This window comes from Ruditapes philippinarum, unplaced genomic scaffold (assembly GCF_026571515.1).
Source record: "Ruditapes philippinarum isolate M1 unplaced genomic scaffold, ASM2657151v2 ctg624_1_1_1_1, whole genome shotgun sequence".
NCBI classification, from domain to species: domain Eukaryota; kingdom Metazoa; phylum Mollusca; class Bivalvia; order Venerida; family Veneridae; genus Ruditapes; species Ruditapes philippinarum.
In genome coordinates, this window is record NW_026859768.1 from 283,640 (window position 1) to 304,110 (window position 20,471).

General features: G+C 31.5%; 1 protein-coding gene across 35 annotated transcripts in view; it reads left to right on the top strand.

Moving 5' to 3' along the window:
• LOC132757872 (uncharacterized) overlaps nucleotides 1-20,471 on the top strand; it is an 87,871-nt gene that overhangs the window by 48,228 nt on the left and 19,172 nt on the right. For 26 of the 35 annotated variants that reach the window (XR_009629511.1, XM_060749345.1, XM_060749323.1 and 23 more), the window contains 5 exons: nucleotides 4,323-4,465; nucleotides 5,360-5,480; nucleotides 14,673-14,744; nucleotides 16,422-16,916; nucleotides 19,374-19,504. Coding sequence is in view for 34 of the 35 variants with exons in the window: in XM_060749345.1 (XP_060605328.1) it covers nucleotides 4,323-4,465; nucleotides 5,360-5,480; nucleotides 14,673-14,744; nucleotides 16,422-16,916; nucleotides 19,374-19,504 (962 nt within the window). In the remaining variant the exon portion in view is untranslated. The other 9 variants (XM_060749329.1, XM_060749331.1, XM_060749328.1 and 6 more) reach the window with 9 other exon arrangements.

Below are 20,471 nucleotides of genomic sequence, written 5' to 3' on the forward strand. Positions count from 1 at the left end.
TTCTTGATATCTTTGGCATTGTCAGTACTGTTTCATTATATCTTTGGCATCGTTAAAGCTATTTCTTGATATCTTTGGCATCGTCAGTACTGTTTCATTATATCTTTGGCATTGTTATAGCTATTTCTTGATATCTTTGGCATCGTCAATACTGTTTCGTTATATCTTTGGCATCGTTAAAGCTATTTCTTGATATCTTTTGGCATCGTCAGTACTGTTTCGTTATATCTTTGGCATTGTTATAGCTATTTCTTGATATCTTTGGCATCGTCAATACTGTTTCGTTATATCTTTGGCATCGTTAAAGCTATTTCTTGATATCTTTGGCATCGTCAGTACTGTTTCGTTATATCTTTGGCATCGTTAAAGCTAATCCTTGATATATTTGGCATCGTCAGTACTGTTTCGTATATCTTTGGCATCGTTAAGCTATTTTTTGATATCTTTGGCATCGTCAGTACTGTTTCATTATATCTTTGGAATCGTTAAAGCTATTTCTTGATATCTTTGGCATCGTCAGTACTGTTTCGTTATATCTTTGGCATTGTTATAGCTATTTCTTGATATCTTAAGCATCGTCAATACTGTTTCGTTATATCTTTGGCATCGTTAAAGCTATTTCTTGATATCTTTGGCATCGTCAGTACTGTTTCGTTATATCTTTGGCATCGTTAAAGCTATTCCTTGATATATTTGGCATCGTCAGTACTGTTTCGTTATATCTTTGGCATCGTTAAAGCTATTTCTTGATATCTTTGGCATCGTCAGTACTGTTTCGTTATATCTAAGGTAACGTCAGTACTGTTTTGTTTTAAGTTATATGTTGTTAAACGTCAGAACTGTTTCGTTATATGTTGGTCGTTGCTGTTTCGTTATATGTTGTTCAACGTCAGTTCTGTTTCGTTATATGTTGTACAACGTCAGTACTGTTTCGTTATATGTTGTTCAACGTCAGTAATGTTCCGATATATGTTGTTCAACGTCAGTACTGTTTCGTTATATGTTGTGCAACGTCAGTACTGTTTCGTTATATGTTGTACAACGTCAGTACTGTTTCGTTATATGTTGTGCAACGTCAGTACTGTTTCGTTATATGTTGTACAACGTCAGTACTGTTTCGTTATATGAGCCGTGTCATGACAAAACCAACATAATGGGTTTGCAACCAGCATGGATGCAGACCAGCCTGCGCATCCGCGCAGTCTGATCAGGATCCATGCTGTTCGCTTACAAACGAGAAACTGATAGCGAACAGCATGCATCCTGATCAAAGTGCGCGGATGCGCAGGCTGGTCTGCATCCATGCTGGTTGCAAACCCATTATGTTGGTTTTGTCGCAAACCCACTATGTTGGTTTTGTCGTGACACGGCTCATATGTCGTTCAACGTCAGTACTGTTTCGTTATATGTTGTGCAACGTTAGTACTGTTTCGTTATATGTTGTGCAACGTCAGTACTATTTCGTTATATGTTGAACAACGTCAGTACTGTTTCGTTATATGTTGTTCAACGTCAGTACTATTTCGCTATATGTTGTTCAACGTCAGTACTGTTTCGTTATATGTTACACAACGTCAGTACTGTTTCGATATATGTTGTTCAACGTCATTTCTATTTCGTTACATGCATAATGAAAGGTATAATGGCAATCAGATATATGTCAGATAAATGCGGGATTTAAAAGTCATTTTGTTGTTGTTTAAAGTATTATTTTAGAAAGTATTGATGCATATCTTAATGTTTATATAATTATGTAGTGCCTCACGATATCCTAAAGGTAAAAAACAACAACAACAAATTGATAAACATTGATAAACATTCACACAACCATTTAAGATATTTAGAGTCACATGAATAAAGTATTTCCTGTAATTTTTACGGGACTTGACCTCATGCAAATATTCAAAATATTTGACACGATTTGATCAAAACTAAACAAAACTTTCTCAAAATATCAAGTACATCTACAAAATAGTTTAACATTAATACGTAAATAAATGAAAAATCGAAATGTGGCGATCAAAAAAGTGTTTGTTTGGAATTGTCTTAAAATGTAAATCATTAAAAAATATCTAATTAATAGTTGCCTGAAAAATATGTATATGTAATATTAAGACACAAGTTGCTGAAACTATTATATCATAAAGTTTAGCAGAGTTTGATCCTTATTTATATTTGTCGGTCGTCAAGGACCTTTACAGAAACAATGTTGAATCTATCAACAAATCAGCTATCAATGAAGAATTTAACGCGAACCTACTTTTAATCTTATGTCAATATTTGTTGATCTACATAAACCCCTGTGGTAGTTTGTTGAGACTTTCAATACATTCAATACAGAAGTATTAGAACAGTGGCTATGTACAAATGAATTAAAAGTATCTTCCCTAAAGTTTGTTTAAAAACTCGTGTGACAGTTCAGTCTCAAAAGATGAAAGCCAACAAACAAAAAAAATTGATATAAAAGAGTAGAAACTAGTGACTGGCGTCATCAACTGTAATAAGGAAAACAACAACAACAACAACAACAACAACAACAACAAAAACTTTATCAACAGAACAAAAAAATTAAAAGGATAAAACGTGGATTTTTCTTCTCAATCAAATGTTTTGGTTTTAAAGCAAAGTGCTGAGTTGATGAAATCCAATTAAAACTTTTTAAAGCATCTTTTAAATTTGAAGAATAAAGCCTAAATTGCATTTTATGATTGTTTCATTGCTGAAAGTTTAAACGACATGTATTATGCCAATATGTAAACTACATATAATTGTAAAAAGCGCATAGTAGAGTACGAGAAATTAGTATGATAAGTATAGTCCTATTTCTACTTCGGTTTTAAAGGCCCATTATGCACCAAAAATGCCTTTATTTTTTTCTTTAAAGGATTTTATTTTCAATGTCCTGTTAAAGTTTTAACACTTGAACTGATTGGTCAATTACCTGAACAATCTATTGCTTCTGTTGAGCTTCAACAATTAGCACAGTTACAGTGATTTAATATTTTCTATGTAAGTTAAAATACTACATGTATTTTGTTTACATTTTGCATCTTTTAATACAAATCATTTCACGTTACTTTCTTCAGATGATAAGTATTTAACATGCTCCTCTAATACTCTTATTTAAAAGTTTTAAGACTCATGTTTGCCCTTTCTAGAGAACGAGCATTTATTCGTTTCTGTAGAATAAGATGCCTTTAAGTCACATTGTCACAGTTTACTTTACATGACAAAGTGTCGGATAAACGAGGTCGATTGGTGTTAGTAGGCTAGTAAAATGTTTCGTCACACTGTGTCCTTAGCGGGTTTGATCCTTTATTGTTTTCTGTATTTACAATCTCGAAAAAAGGGCCAGACTTAAACGAAACTTTTATACTGATTTTACGAAGAAAGCCTCTTAAAGGTGTCTTTAAACTTAATGTTAAAGTTCTTAAACGCAAAGGCCAACATAATACTTTGGACATGTTGCCTGAGAATGACCTTTTATATTATGTTTGTTTCATTGGTCTTTGTTAAACTTAGATTTAAGGTCATTTTTATTTAGGTTCTTCACTGATGTTAAAACGCAATAGCTAACCAAGCTAATATTTTTTTCATTTTATTTAGCATTTGTGACAAAATGATAGCGTTAAGAAACGTATCTCTGTTTTATTATAAATAAAACTACCGTATATTTAAATGGTAGGCCTGTCTTGGCTTGTTCTCAAATGTTCATTGATTATACAGGAATTTCAAGTTTAAATGAAAGTGAGAAAGGTATGACTCTGTCCTGCGCATTTATTGCTGAATAATGTTTTGAAACGTTGATAACTGGGCAAGATAACAGGAATGTATTAACTGTTGCGTATGATTATGACATGGTTCATTTCCGCTGTAAGATAAGCTTTAACATACAAATGGAAATGTCAAACGATGCCTAATTCATAACCAACATAAAAAGGAAATGTACATGTATGCTTCGATAAATATACAGATGATTGATAAAACAAAATCTTATATCAAATATATCATGTTTGATAAATTGCTGTTGTATCTTGAAAATCTTGTTCAAAATGAACAAGGGTTTGGACATGATTTAATTTTGCCTCTTCACTAAGAAAGACATTATTAAGTATATATGGTTTTTATTATTTTTTTAGTACTTCCGATCAACAATCATGGTGGATTGGTACGAATAAAATTTAAAAATAAAACAGTAGATAAAATAAATGGGAAAAAAACGTTTGACATAAAAATATTTGAACTTTTGCTTTACACGACGTAAAGCAAAAGAGAAATCAATTGAAATAGCAGTATATATAACATTTCTTCTCTATTTGTAGAGCGAGCGCACAGAACTTGAACACCAAATGGCGCCGGAAGTTCTGAGAAAGGACGCGCCGTTTGGTAATGACAGCACTCCTACTATCACTATGAAGATTATTGGTGGACGACAAGTGCCAGTTATAGAAAAACATCCAGTATAGTAAGTTTATAGTACCAGTTTGCTCACATACAATTCAGTGCATTTGATAGATTTTAAACGACATAACAAATAGCTTTTATTTTTCACATTTTGAAAATCTTGAACTAATAAGCACATTGTACGATCTTGATCCAACAAAGTGTGATATTTTTCCAAGAAGAAGTTACTCACCCTTTCAATCCAGGCGGCGATAAAGACTGGCCTTACCACCAAGAGAAAATATAGTGCAATCATGCTTTAGCCTTTTGCCGTCAATATTCCCTCTAACAAGGACTATCTACAAGTCATATTGCCAAATTAAATGATGAAAACAATTACTTATTTAATCAGGGTATTAAACAGTGAAGTTACTTTTATTCTGGTATGACTATGTGTTCCTCGTAAACATTTTATTTTAAAGCAGATTACTCACACCACTTGATAATACATTATTCCGAGCCAAACGTATGAATTTAAAAATAATGTCCCATTTTATAGCATTATTTTATTCGGTCCAGAATTCTGCAGTAAGATTTTATCCTATAAAATATCTCCTAGTCCATTCACAGATCAATGCTGTTGTCCATTTTGTTTAATAAAGACAAGGTGTTTAAACAAGTAAAAGAGGAGGTAACACGTCAAATATCATGGTGGTTTGTAAACTAATTTATTCAAGGATAATTGAGAATCACTGACCATAAGTCCTAATAACTAAACTAACTAACTTAAAATGTTTATATACTTTATAGTCAATATATATGATATTTTTCTTAAATGCGTCAAATGACATTGTTATTTTTACTTCTTATAAAACTTTCTAATACCACATAAGTGAACATGTTCCATATTTGTACTCACCGCATTGATAGTAGTTGCTTTTTTTGTAATTCAGATTCAACAAATTTCTATTTATAGCAACAACGATTATGCCGGAAGTCGAATACAACCTCTAAGGCCAATAGCTGACAAACCTAATCATTTAGACCCAAGGATACATGGGGACAACCCAGGCGGTTATTATACCAAAGATGTACAGGTAATAGTCTTATAAAATATACTCACACGAAAAAAGAACGTTTGCACTTAGTTAGATGAATTATTTTACATATAGTAGTAAATTATTAGCATCATATTTGGTATCAAAATGTGTAAAAATGTATTGGCTAAACGATGTTTCACATTTATAAGTGACATTTGATAATTATTAAAACATTAATTTACCTTTGAAAAACGTAAGGTGAAAAGTAAAAGTTGCATCTTTATACCAAATTTGCCAATAAATTGCTTCTGTAAGTATAAAAAAAATCCCTCTTACAAAGTGCATACTTTCTATTTTTGTTAGTATATGATAATTTATATGTGTAAAGCTTAGAGTGTTTTTGCTAGATACACCAATCATAATTGACTATAACGATAAGTGTACTTGGTCTTCTAATACAAAAAAATACACTATCTACATTTTGATAAACATACATATATGAAAGAGGTAGCAATGAGTTGGTCGAATCATCATATTGGTGTAAAAATACACAGTCTGAAAATCCAGTGAACCAATATGTGTGTATAACTATATTTAACATAACACAATTTAATTATACAGACAAAATAAATAACAGCGTTATTTCTTTTCTTTTTTGAGGGGGGGGGGACTAAGTACTTTTTATAGTTTTCCCTTTAAGGATATTTTTATATTTATGTTATATTTTCCTTTTTTTCTTGAAATGTCTGACTGTTATGTTGTCTAATCAGTGTCTGTACTGTTCGTTATTCACTTAGTACTTACTTTGTTTTTCCTAAAAATGTTTAAAGGTTTGTAAGATAGACGAGTCCATTCAGATAGGATAGAAAGGGTTAATGTAAATTAATCAGGAACTACTTTCTGTTTAGGATCATTTTGGATATGAAGATGGTCGTTTTGACGAAGTATGATAAGTAAAAGTTTGCAGATATGAGAGGGTATCGGTGATTGTTGATTGTCTTTCTTTCGTACTTTCGTACGACCCTGCATTATTCTTATACATGTTAATCTAAAGTATAAGTGACCACAAAAGAAAGTGTCTTTCTTATGAATGATCTAAATTGCATCGTTGTTTTACATCCTTTCTTGTTAAAATACCTTGGTTACTCTGACACGTATAATCTCTGCAAATAAAATGACGGCTAGTAGCGAGTCATATACATGGAATTCCGGTAGCGACTAAATGAATGTAAATAAGCCCATAACACACATATACGGAGTACTCAATTTCCAGACATCATCAGCTTCAAATTGTCCAGATCGTTCATTTTAATTACCACGTTTGTTTTTGTTGAAAAGCACATTTGCATACCTATGACGCATGCACTTCTTTCCCTTTATAAAATACAATACTCCTATAACCATCTTTAACTCTAAATAATAATTATACATTCGTTAACAAAATAATCTCTTAAGACATGACATTGAATCTTGCTATCGACTGAAAACATCTATATCACAAAGGTAATTTGTCACTTGAGATATCTATTATTGATGATATGTAAGAAATCAGTCTGGTAATTAGACCAATCAATTATATAATCACATGCACTTAGATCAGATAACCATTAAGTTAAAAGTGCAAATCGTTCAATATTTCATGAGAAAATCAAGGACTTCAAACTCTGTCCTATTTACTTTTTTAACATTTTTTTTAATCATCGTCTAAAGAGACAGTCAGACAAAAAGACAAATTTGTCCTCTATTTCAGATGTCAATATAACGTGTACATATAATGCAAAAAATTATATATACAATCATGACTGAGTACATATATCATTGAATGTGCTTTATTCCAAACAAAGCATCTTGAACAGAATCTCTTATTGTTATATGACAGCCAGGAACCTGTGAGTGACGAGATATGACCGCTTGTCATAAATAATGTAGTTAATTAGAATGGAAAAATCCGAACATATAAATTGAAAATTAATTTATCCTCAAATCTAATTGCCCAAATAACATAAATGATAGTTGATCAGAAACTTATGATTGCCATGGGTTTCATTTGTAATTATATGTATGTGTTTTGTTTGCAATCTTGCTCTTTTAAAATTTATTTTTCTTCTTGAAGTACGCTTTGGTAAAGATTTGGTGAAAGTACTCACAAATGAATATACCACAAATACACTCTCCGTTTATTTTAACACGTGCATTTATGCATCAAGTATTTTAGTTTCGTTCAAATCATATTGTATGTATTTTATTTGAGTTCGTTTAAGATAAATAAAAGTTTTGTAATTTTGTCAAAAAAAACATGCCTCTTTTGAATGTAATTGAACATAAATAATGAAAGACTGAGCAATTGTGTACGGACGTATATAGATACTTTTGTGCATCGGTTTGCTTTAGAATTTATATATTTTAAAAGCATGTTTTAGCATATTGAAGATAAATAATTACAGGTGTTTTGCTGTTGCCAGTGCGAATGTCATTGTGGACAACGAGCTGATGGAGATGTATGTCAGATATTATATATAGTTATTTGCACAACTTATATTTTTGTTATTCTGTACAAACGCTAACTGATGTATTCATATTGCAGGCAACTACACCTTGTAGCTAACTACTATAGCATACACATATAAAACAAGGGCAACACAGTTGTTTCCCTCTACGCATATAATGCTCGATTTATTTTTTCATTTTTTTTCTTCTTCTGAAATACCAGATGGACAATCTTAGCCCACGGGTAACAAATGTTTTTATTATCCTTAGTCTGATTATATATCTCAACCATCTTTTGATATAATCATGACATTCTTCCTTTCCTTTATTTATATCCTAATTTTGATTTAGTTTTAATCATCTAAAACGTTACTTCTTTTCTTCTAACTTTTAGTTGTTTCATCAGAGTAATACGTCTTCTATAGAATGTTTTGTAACAAAAGTATTAAAATATGTTTTCTATCATTTGTACAAGAAGCATGATATATGCCCAGAACTATTTCAGAATCGACTTAACATGAGAGATACTTGTTTATTAGCGATTATCTAAAAAGTGAAAACAATATCTAAGGTCTTACTTAGTTAATCCGCTTTTTACAATTAAATACCCAACGGCATTTATGCTGCCCTCTTTAAATGCTTTTATATACCTTGAAATTGTGGATGCTGATTAATTTAATGTCAAACAATAGTTTTAAATGTCTTATTTAATACATCTGCACAACTATACATATACGTGAACATAAACACTAACGTATCTTAGTTAATATATAATTTACATACTGGATTTTTTCACCTTTATAAATTTCTATAACTATTTTACACCCCATTTGTAACTAGTACGTCTTCTATATATGTCAAATATGGGACTGTTAAAATACAGGTTAGACAATGTTGAATCCACCACATTTATAAATTGCGCCACGCATGAAGTAACTGACCAACGTGTAAAATTGTTGGAATATAAATCCATTGACCTAGAGGCCCGTCTTAGAGAGTCAAATATTATTATATCTGGTGTTGCAGAGTCGTCAAATGAAAACTGTTTTGAAATAACCGCCAGTATAATTAAGGATCAACTGGGACTTGAACCAAACTCCTTTAACATTATGGACGCCTACAGACTAGGTCGCATTATTAAGCCCAGAGCCCCCAATCTCGGCCCGGCTCCAGCACATAACCATAGATTCATCATGGTATTATTTAGCAATTCATTAGAAGTAAACATCTTAATGCAAAATGCTTATAAACTCAAAGGGAGCAAAATTGGATTAAATCGCGATTTCCCGAGAGAAATAAGTGGTGCCAGGAAACTATTGTGGACGCAGTTTAAAAGTGAACGTGCTAAGCATGGTGCAAAGAATGTGCAGCTAGTGTATCCGGCGGCTCTGAAAGTTAGAGGGAAAATAGTTGAAAACATGTTTCCGGACTGGTATGAGGTACTTCGGGGATCTAGGTATACGAACGTTCCCAGCAGAATCACTCACACACTAAAGAAAAATAATGCAACCATGCGAGAAGCATACATGCAACACCAATCTAACTCAATGGAAAGTCCCCACCCCAGCGAAATAGACAAAGGACACACGCACCAAACTAACATGTCTCAAGAAAATACACTGAATGTTTCTTCAGACGAAGAGGTATATATCGACCGGACTGCTGGCCGTAAGCACACGAATCGTGAACGCAGCCCGAAACGATCACCACGTAGTAACTATCGCCCACCACGAATAAACAATGGAACACCAGTTACTCGTGCAAATGCATCAAGTGGTAAAACTTCGGCAATACGTGGGAAGGGTCCATTACTAGACAAACATCGTAACACCCAGGTCGTTAGTCCAAAATCGCAACAGGCAGATGATGGCATAGAGGATATCCCCTTGGTCGCGAACTCGACGCATGACTCTGATTCGGATGGATAGCATGTGACGGGGACAGTGCTCAGATCTGATTTGTTTTCCGGAACTAGAACGGACATAAACATTAATACTTCTCAAACAAACGATGACTATACATATAACAGGGACGTCTTTTTATGTGATTTGTGTTTAAATAAGCCATGCTCTTCTAAAACAATAATATGTGATCATTATATTCAACAACAAGGTAACGAAACTATTACTAGTTGCGATACAAGTACTACAAAAATTTCCAATAAGTTAGACAAAAATTTTGCATGTATTGAAAACCTTAAAAACCAGAATTTTTCCTTTGGCTTTTCGTCAGATAAAACAAATTTAAAGATCGGAAGTCTTAACGTCTGTGGACTTAAAAGTAAATGTAATTACCCCGATTTCATAGAATTGATACATAATTATGATATATTTTGTATTTGTGAGACTAAAGTTGACTTTTATGATGTTATTCAAATACCTGGATACACATTTTATTCTAAGCCACGGAATGAGGTATATATTCGAAAATCGGGAGGTATTGGTTTCTTAGTTAAAAACTCAGTTACTGACTATATCGAAATTAAGAAGTCTGAATGCGAATATATTTTTTGGCTTAAAATTTGTAAATCTCTGTTTACTGATGTAGACGAAGATTTGTTTATCGGTGCTATATATATCCCTCCCCAACAGTCGCGTTTTTACAATGATGACGAATTTTTCAAATTCGAAAACGAGGTTTCTACTACATGTAGTAACAACAAATATTGTATTATCCTGGGCGATGCAAACGCACACACTGCCGATTTACCTGATTACGTGATTTTTGATGAATTTCTTCAAAAACATTTTGATTTTAGTGAGGACTTTTTAGGCGAATTTAGCTCTACAGAGATTCTAACCAATAATGATATCCCATTGGATAGGACATCTAAAGATAAAAAAACAAATGCTTTAGGGTTTAAATTCTTAGAGTTATGCAAATGCAGTAACATTTTTATTTTAAATGGGCGTATAGGCAATGATTATAGAGTTGGTGAATTTACTTTTAGAGATACTTCTACCATAGACTACGTAGTGTCAACAATTAACTGTTTTAAATTTTTTGCAAATTTTGAAATAATAAACACTGATCCCCTGTTTTCTGACGGCCATTCCCTCCTTTCAGTTACTGTCAATTGTTCTTTTAATTTTCCAAACAATTTTCCCCAACCGCAAGTTACTATTAACCAAATGGCGACATCGAAACCACCAAAATGGCAAAATAAGTTAACAAATGAATTCGTAGAAAACTTACGTGACGAAAAAATCAACGATGTTAAAAATATGGTTAAAAATATATCACCTAATGCCTCTAAACACGAAATAAATTTGGTCTCGGAGCATATTGCGGAACTTTTTCATGATTCGGCGACATCGACATTTCCTAACAATGACACATCTTTTTCAATAAATAAAAATAATTCTAAACCGTGGTTCGGGCCTCTCTGCGCTAAATATAGGCGGCGATACCACGCGGCGAAAAAGAGATATAATTTGCATAAGTCTGACCTATATAGGCGCGAATTAAATAGGGCGAGTAAAGTTTATAAACAAACGATGAATACATTTATACAAAAACACAGATCGAAAAACGAACGAAAACTCCGTCATATGCATTCAAACCGGCCTAAGGATTTCTGGAAAATTTTGAATAGTTTTAATACTGAATCTAAACAAAATAAAATGCCAGACATCCAGAATTTTTACGAATATTATAAAAATACTAATGTCGATACGGAATATGATGACAACTTTAATTTTGACTTTGACATAAATTCACAAGAAAACAATGATATCCTTAATGGTAAAATCTCTTGTGCAGAAATAAGTAAAGCGATTCGGAAATGTAATAACTCAAAAGCTGCATCACCACAAGACTATATATATAACGAATATTTAAAGAGTACTGAACATATAATGACACCAATTTACTGCGACTATTTTAACAAAATACTTGATTCCGGTATTCTACCTGACAGCTGGTTAATAGGAAATATAACCCCAATTTTTAAAAAGAAAGGGTCCCCACTCGCAGTGGAAAATTATAGACCAATAACAATATTAAGCTGTTTAGGAAAATTGTTTACTGCAATTTTAAATGAAAGAATAAATAAGTTCCTTTTAATCAATAACGCATTGAACGAAAATCAAGCAGGTTTTAGATCTAACTATTCAACGTCAGACCACGTTTTTACGTTAAAATTTCTTATAGATAAGTTAAGAGCCAAAAAGAAAAAACTTTTTTGTTCGTTCATTGATTTTTCTGCAGCTTTCGACAAAATTTGGAGGGTGGGTTTATGGAGTAAGTTGTTACAAACCGGTATCAATGGGAAACTCTTCCAGGTCATTTTTAACATGTATGCAGATATTAAGTCATGTGTCACATTAAATAATAATATTTCTCCGTTTTTTAAAAGCCAGTGTGGCGTCAGGCAAGGTGAAAATATGTCCCCGATCCTGTTTTCTATCTATCTTAACGATCTAGAATCAAATCTTGCTATAAACAACAACGGAATTTTAATTGAACGTCCAAATACTGATATTGACCTATATTTAAAATTGTTTATCCTGCTCTATGCAGACGACACTGTTATCATCAGCGAAAATGCAGATACATTTCAAAATTTATTAAACGATTTTCATAAATACTGTCAAACTTGGAAATTAACTATAAACATGAGTAAAACAAAAATAATCGTATTTGGAACTAACAAACCGGAAAGATTTAACTTTTTTCTTAATGGAGAACAAATTGAAATCGTTAAAGAATATAAATACCTAGGAGTTTTATTTTCATCTTCAGGAAGCTTCCTTAGTGCTAGAAAATTAATTTCCAGTCAAGCAAACAAAGCAATGCATGTATTATATACAAAAATATTTAACCTTGATCTCCCTATAGATATTCAACTTAAATTATTCGATCAGACTATACTACCAATACTCACGTATAATTGCGAGGTCTGGGGTTTTGAGAATATTGACATTATTGAAAAAGTACATAACGACTTCCTCAGAAAAATTACGAAAAGTAAGAAAAGTACGCCCCTCTATATGCTTTACGGAGAACTAGGCAGATATCCTCTAGAAATTATAATTAAATCAAGAATAATTAAATTCTGGAGCAAATTAGTCCTCGGAAATCAAAATAAAATATCTAAAATATGTTACGATAATATGTTAAACTCTAATATTAATAACAAATGGTTGAATTTTGTCAAAGATATTCTTAACTCCACGGGGAACACCTTTTTTTGGATACACCAAAATACCAATAACCTTAAAAATGTTGATCAAATTATTAAACGTACTCTTATTGATCAGTTTTTACAGAAATGGGATAACCAGCTGACCAATTCGTCAAAAGGCACCAACTATAGAATTTATAAAACTGACGTAAAACTTGAACCATATCTAAAAATCTTACCAAGCCATTTGAGACTGACTTTATTTCATTTTAGAACTGGTAATCATAAATTACCGGTTGAAACGGGGCGATGGTACAACTCCCACGTCCAATATGAAAATAGATAATGCGTTTTGTGCCCTCTTAACGAAATCGGTGATGAATTCCACTATTTATTTAAATGTCCCTTTTTTAGACAAGCGAGAATAAAATTTATCCCGAAAACTTACTATAATAGACCGAACGTCCCGAAGTTCGCGGAACTGTTTTCCTCCGATTCACCAAACCTATTATTAAACATAACGCACATGTCGCGACAAATAATGAACCATTTTCGTAATTAAATAACAAAGGTTAACCTAAAATATAACGCGTGTAAATATTGAACATAATTATTAACACTTATGTCTTGCTTACCTTTCGTTAACCCAAAGAGCCCGAATCAATATTAATATTCATATGAACAATAAATCCATTTATTATTTTTCACACTGACTAGTACGCGAGCACTTTTGACTTGTACTTCGATTCTCGGCCACACCGTTGCTTGGTTACGCCGAAAGATTTTCAGTCTTGGCCACGCCTTCTTTAGATAATCTATGAATGAAAAACCATGCTTCCCGTGCGCCAAGCACATTGATATAGTAAAAGTTGTAATAATTATTTCTCAACGGTGTATTGATTTCAGTTTGTCCCGTTAGATTTGAATTTAACTATTCAATTTGTTTTTATATACGAAGATACTTTATTTATTTGGAAAAAAAAATCTTACTACTACAATTACACATTGTATCTTGTTAAATTGTTACATACGAAATTTTTACATATTGTATTTTGTTAAATTGTTACATACGAAAACTACTGTCCCCACCTGTTCCATATATCATTTTCATTATAGCTATAGTCATTCTATGTTATTGGATATAGTTTGAAAATATAATTAAAATGCCCACAATTAGAAAAAATCTTTTTGATCATGTTGTTGCATTTATGTGACCTGATTCTAAATAAAAGTATTTGTTGTTGTTGTTGTTGTTATAGTTGTGATGCCTGGCTCGTTCTGAATATTTATTTTGGATCATCTTATGTATTAACCTTTACATGTATATATTTTTTCAATGCTTCTATTCCTCACTTTTGCTTTCAGTTTTTGATACCTGGTGTCATTATTTGATTAATCATTTTGGCATGTAACACTTAACATGGTAGATTTTGAAACCATAACAAAACGATATTTAGATGACATATAGTATAGCATTTAGTTCAATGATAATTTCTCCAAGTTCAGTTGCTCAATTTTTAGCATTTATTAACATTTCTTACTATAGATACGACTACATGATTAAATATTTCGTAATTCCGTATATGATAAAAAATACTTCGTTTATGAATAAAATATCTTTATTTTGTATACACTAGGAGATATTTAGTCATCCTTTAGAACATAAAGGATTTGACTTTGAAAGGTTTTATAACGAACTGGGTGATAAGGTAGTATAAGATATGCTATAAATGTTAATTTGTATACATGTCTGTAAAAAAACTGGTAAAGAAATTGAAAACTTCCATAGGCTTATTTGTATTTAATTTGGTATTTATTGCCATTTAAACACCATGACATTTAAGACCTAAGTAAACCAATGACCTGGTGTAAACAAAAGTAATTAGCCTTATCACTAGTATATACTGCCAGGCATGCCCTGTTGGTCATTTTTGTATTATTTATTTATTTATTTACTTTTTGATATTGCAATTACTTACATTTTAAATGAACTGTTCGTGGAATTCATGAAACAGATTTAGCATGTTTAGGATTGTCCTTCAAATGATGTTTATGACGACACTGAAGTCGTACCAAAGTCAGTTTATCAAACTTAACTTGGCATTACTTATTAAGCTGTTATGTTAGCCAAGACTTGCATTGATTAAAGCAAAAGTTGTTTTTATGCTTTTATGTGGTTACATGGTTTTGACATGTTAAGAATATCTATTACTAGGGATTATTAGACATATAAATAAATGTATGTAAATGAGAAATTTTAAAATATTAATAATTTACAACAATAAAAACCGTATGACTATGGAAGAGCTGATTTCTAAGTTTGTATAATGTTATTGTTTGTTGTTTTTTTACTTTTTTTACAGCTTTTTAAATTATTTGTCTGACATACATTTATCTATCTTTTCAGATAGTGCTCACAATTATAACATTTATAATTCCAGTTATACGTTATTCAATAAAGTTAATTGTGACGTGACAGTTTTATGCACTGAATTACATTTTCATTACACCAATGGTGAAGGTTGCAGCGTGTTTATGTTTTGTGTGAAATTTAATTATTTTGGGAAGTATTAAATGTCGCAGAAATTTGTATAGCACAAAAGTATTTTTGGTGTGTAGCACAACGCACGATTAGCTTATTTGTTGAAAATAGCAAAAAGTTCATGCTTCATTAAAATGCTTTACAATAATGTCAAAGCTGTCAAGCATTTAATTTTTATGAACTATTTAAGGTCATCTACAGTTTTCAGTTTTGCTAAGATAAGTTAATTTTCTATTCTTTAAAATTACGTAACTTTCTCAATAGTTGATAAACACTTATTTAATTAATAATTTAAAACATTGTAATTCATGATGTCTTGTCATTTTGAATCAGTATTTATGTTATATGTGTTCATTTAAGATTATATCGGTACTGGTATTATTCTGGTATCTATTATTCAGGTTTGTATGGCCTAATTCGTTGTTAACAATCAATCTGTCAACCACTTTGTCCGTATCAATTGTTCGTCCCCGTCGTTAACTAAACGACAAGCCAAAACAATTTGGCAATAGTTCCAATACTGAAGCAGTCAATTGTTTTAACTACTGCCATTGTTTCAGTAGTTTTATTACTATATCAAGATCTGTATGTGTAAGTTTTTAAATTGCTTGCATGATCTTTTTTAACAACTCTAGTAGTTTTATAAAGTAAGTGATCTTTTTTAAAATATCTGCTTTTACTGAGTTAAGTATATTTACTTTGCACTTCATCAAACCTAATTGGATCGTTAATCTTGGATTTGATAAAAGAATATCTTCTGCGTTGTTATGATTTGTTAAAGACATACAAACTCATTCATTCTACAAGAGATTTAATTGTTGTCTGATATAATTTTACTTTTCAGCCGACAAATTTTGTTAACAAAAGACCGGATTCAAAGGACGTAGTACGAGGGCAATTCAAGGCCTTACCTCCTATACAACAAAATCGGACACGTAATGATCTGTCCACTGTTTTCGAAGCAGAGCCTTGGACGGGTAACAAAAATCCACCACTAGCAGACGACACAGAATATAAACAGAATTACTTTTTAGGACGCGATTTCGACCGAGAAATGGAACAACATCATTCGCATGTTGGCAAGGATTTTTATTTTGTGTCAGAGTCGGAGCGTAAAAATCTTTTCATGCTTCTTCCGAGAAATGTTCTATTACCAGTGGATCCTATCAAATTAACTCGGGAACAGGAAACAAATCTGTGTAAATTAATTTGTAATGAGTTGAATAGATTTGATCCGAAGGAATTAAGAGAAGTGTATATTGAGTGTAGCCAGCATGACAAAGAGTTGCGTGGATTTTGTGGAATAGAAATATTGGATAACAGTCTTAGGAGACACAAGGTCAGTATAAATTATTTCCTCTTTTTTTAACCCTTAACCCGTTGAATTAATCTGCTTTTTATTTTCGAACTGTCTTTTTCTAAATGTTACTTTTAGAGACACGAAGAAGAACATTTTAAGTTTACTAGTTAACAATATAAAGGTTGGTCACGGATGTATAGACTGGCCAGGATCTACACTGCTGGTGAAAGACCAGTTACTTTTGGTACCAACAGCTTAAGAGTTTTTGTATGATAACATTTCTACAAACGTGTAATATTTTGTCTGATAATATTTATCGTGATAATTGATAAATATGATTTTAATCCAAAGTAAACTTCGAAAAAAAGAAAAGATTTACACATGAAAAAATATTTTTATCTTTAAAGCTGCATTAAATAAATAAATAAAAACATTTTGCCATCGGCCTAAATACCAAGCATTCTACAGTTTCATTAACCTTTTTAACAGTATTGTTGAAAATCTCATCAAATATTGTTCATAAATAACAACTGAAGTTTGTAAAAGAATTTTAAGATGCAAATGAAGACTTATCAACCTGTGTATGCGCTACGTCTCAGTGTTATAGCTGCTATCAGGATCACAGCAAATATGAGATTTACTTGTCCAAAAACACTTTAACCGTTTAAGCTTCACGGTGCATTAGGCCAGGCGTTCAAAGAAAATAATCGTCTCAAAAAAAGACTAAATTTGTATGAAAACATCCGTAACAATGCGGAAATATACTGTTAATTTAGGACTGATACTTATAGCCATGTTTGTTGATTTAATATTGATGTACGGATGATCCGAAGGCTGAGTTTCTCAAGCAACAGAAATTGTATTTACGATTTCGCCACAATGAGTTTGCAGATTTTTATGCATATAAACTCATTTTGGTTGTCTGGACACCAAAGTAAGATGTGGAGTCGATATGAAACCCAATTTATTAATGAAATGTCACTATTTCTCTTTTTGTGAAATTTATTAAATGCAGCTTTAAGGTACGTCTGTGAAATCTATTTGTCGTTCAACTTCTAAAATGGTCTTTATTGAATTTAAATGACTTTTCTGGGCAATTTGATATGATTTTCTTTTTGTACTGATCATTTTTTATATTTTACCTCTCTCCTATATCTTCCATTGGTCTTTTTATTTTAATTTTGATAATACGGTCATTGGTTTTTCAAACATTTCATTACGAAAATAAGCTTTGATTAATATGCTAGACCTGCTGAAACCAATGACGATTAACAAAGAGAAATTGGTAATTACTTGGTTAGTTATCAAGGGAAACGTGTAAGGTGGATCGAGTGTCGAGATATGACAAATGACTGGATAAAACAAAACACGTGTCTACAGAGATGTCATCCTCAACTTATAGTCATATCATGAATATCTAAACACAAAAAGAGAACTGTAAAAATTTGCTTCATACACAAAACATAAAATTGGAAAATGCAATGACTGAGTTGTATAGAATATATACGTACTTTCAAATAAAGAAATCTTTAAATGCATAAAATATTTGTTGATGTCAGACCTTAACTATATCTTTATATATTTAAAGGCAGAGATGTTATAAGCTCTCAAGAAATACACAAAAATATTTAAATTAACGAAAACCTTTAATTATTGTTCTTATACATAATGCGATAAAGAGTAAATAAAAAACTGAATTAAGTGCTTATATCTTACTAATTTACAGAATTTACTTTCGGTATGCTAACAAAGATTTATTGTAAATAATATGGTATTTCAAATGAATATTTTGTGCGACGTCATTAGTTTCAAAGGAGAAAAGAACCGCGAAGTATACACAATTTTTCATTCCTTTATTTATTTAAATATTTAAGTACCTGATATTAATTATTTTATTTGTTTAATTAGTATCTGTTTCATAACTAGTTAAGGAAAACAATTGTGCGAATCGGTGTTGATATATTGCCAATTATGCATAACAAAAAGAAGTATATTAACAAGTTTACCTTTGTATTTTTGCTTTGTTTTACAAAATTCAATAGCTTTACATAAGGCCACAATTTATTGATTGGTTGAAGACATTTGTTTCATTACTAAAAGTAGATCATCAGCACTTAACAACTACTAATATAGCATGGTACAATATGTGGTAAAAGTACCTACTTTGTCGTGCATTACCATCTGCTGAAGCACACCTTGAATCAATTGAAGCCCTAGCCCTATTTTCATCTAAAAAAAGTCTCAACATGCCAATTTTTATGCAAAATTTATCAAATAATTATGATTTTAAAAGAAGAATATCTATGAAATATTTGTACTTTTGCTTGATGTAATGATAAAAAGTTTTAAATTCTTCAAATGAATGAAGATTGTTGTTAAAATAAACCAGATATTGACTTAAACGATTCTTGAACGGTATACTATTCAATGTTTTAGAATACATGTATAATACCCGTGGGGTTGTTTGTATTGGTTAAAAGATAATTTGTTTTGCAGGCTTATATGCCAGAAACATTGAGGCTTGTGGCTGCCCAATTTGTTGATCCGAATTATCCAGGCAAAGTGAATTACGAAAAGACGCTCTCATTTATTGGGTCGGCACTTCACCTAAACTCTAATGGACAATTGTAAGTATTGTTGTTAATCTTATTATATGTTGCAAACACATGTCATATCAAAACGATAGATACATTGGTAATCATAAGTAAATATACTTTTAAAATCGTAATCTCAAAAAGAACCAGAAATAATAGATACTTTACAGCTTGAAAATCATCAAAACATTCATCGCTTAATATGTAAAAAAAAGCAATTTTTAGAAGAATTACAATTTCATTTACATGGTTTTTTTTACGGTAAAAGGTTTCCGAGACAAACGCTTCATGATTTTCAATAAATTAAAATAAAATCTGTTTAATTCAGATATTAAATTTGATATTTATGTACTCTTCATATGTGTTTTATATTCATTCTATTATTTTCAACACAAATCTTAAAAAAAACACTTTACAATATATTTCGATGATAACTGTATTTGCTCAAATATCTGAAACTTTAGAGAAAGTGGTGGAAATTCCAACAGCCTTAGCACTACACCGAGGTTTGTCATGGGTTTGTCATGTGACAAGAATTTCACTCTTAAACTAGATTTCACTTTTAGTTCAACCGTATTCACTCGTGATAACTTACTTTTTACTACTTTGACACGATAATCTGTGCTTACATCAGTATTCCTAGACACAGTTTCCTTTTGTTAAGTACAATGTAATTCATACATACATAGTATCTATGTGTTTGCACATAGAAGAAAGTATCAAGTTTTCTGTCACCTATAGCTTTTTCACACTGTGTATTGTTTAAATTATTACATCTATGTATTCATTACCGTAATTAGCATTGTTTTATTGCTAGTGCTCTACGTGAAATTGATCCTTGGTAATATAATAGCACTTACAGTTATATACTGCTTAAAGCACACAGCACATTGTAGTATTTTGTGCACAAAAATCTCAAAGTCAAGACTTGAATGCTCTTTATTGCCGAATTCTGAAATACCATAAGAGTACAGTTTTGTGTGGCTATTACATGCAGGAA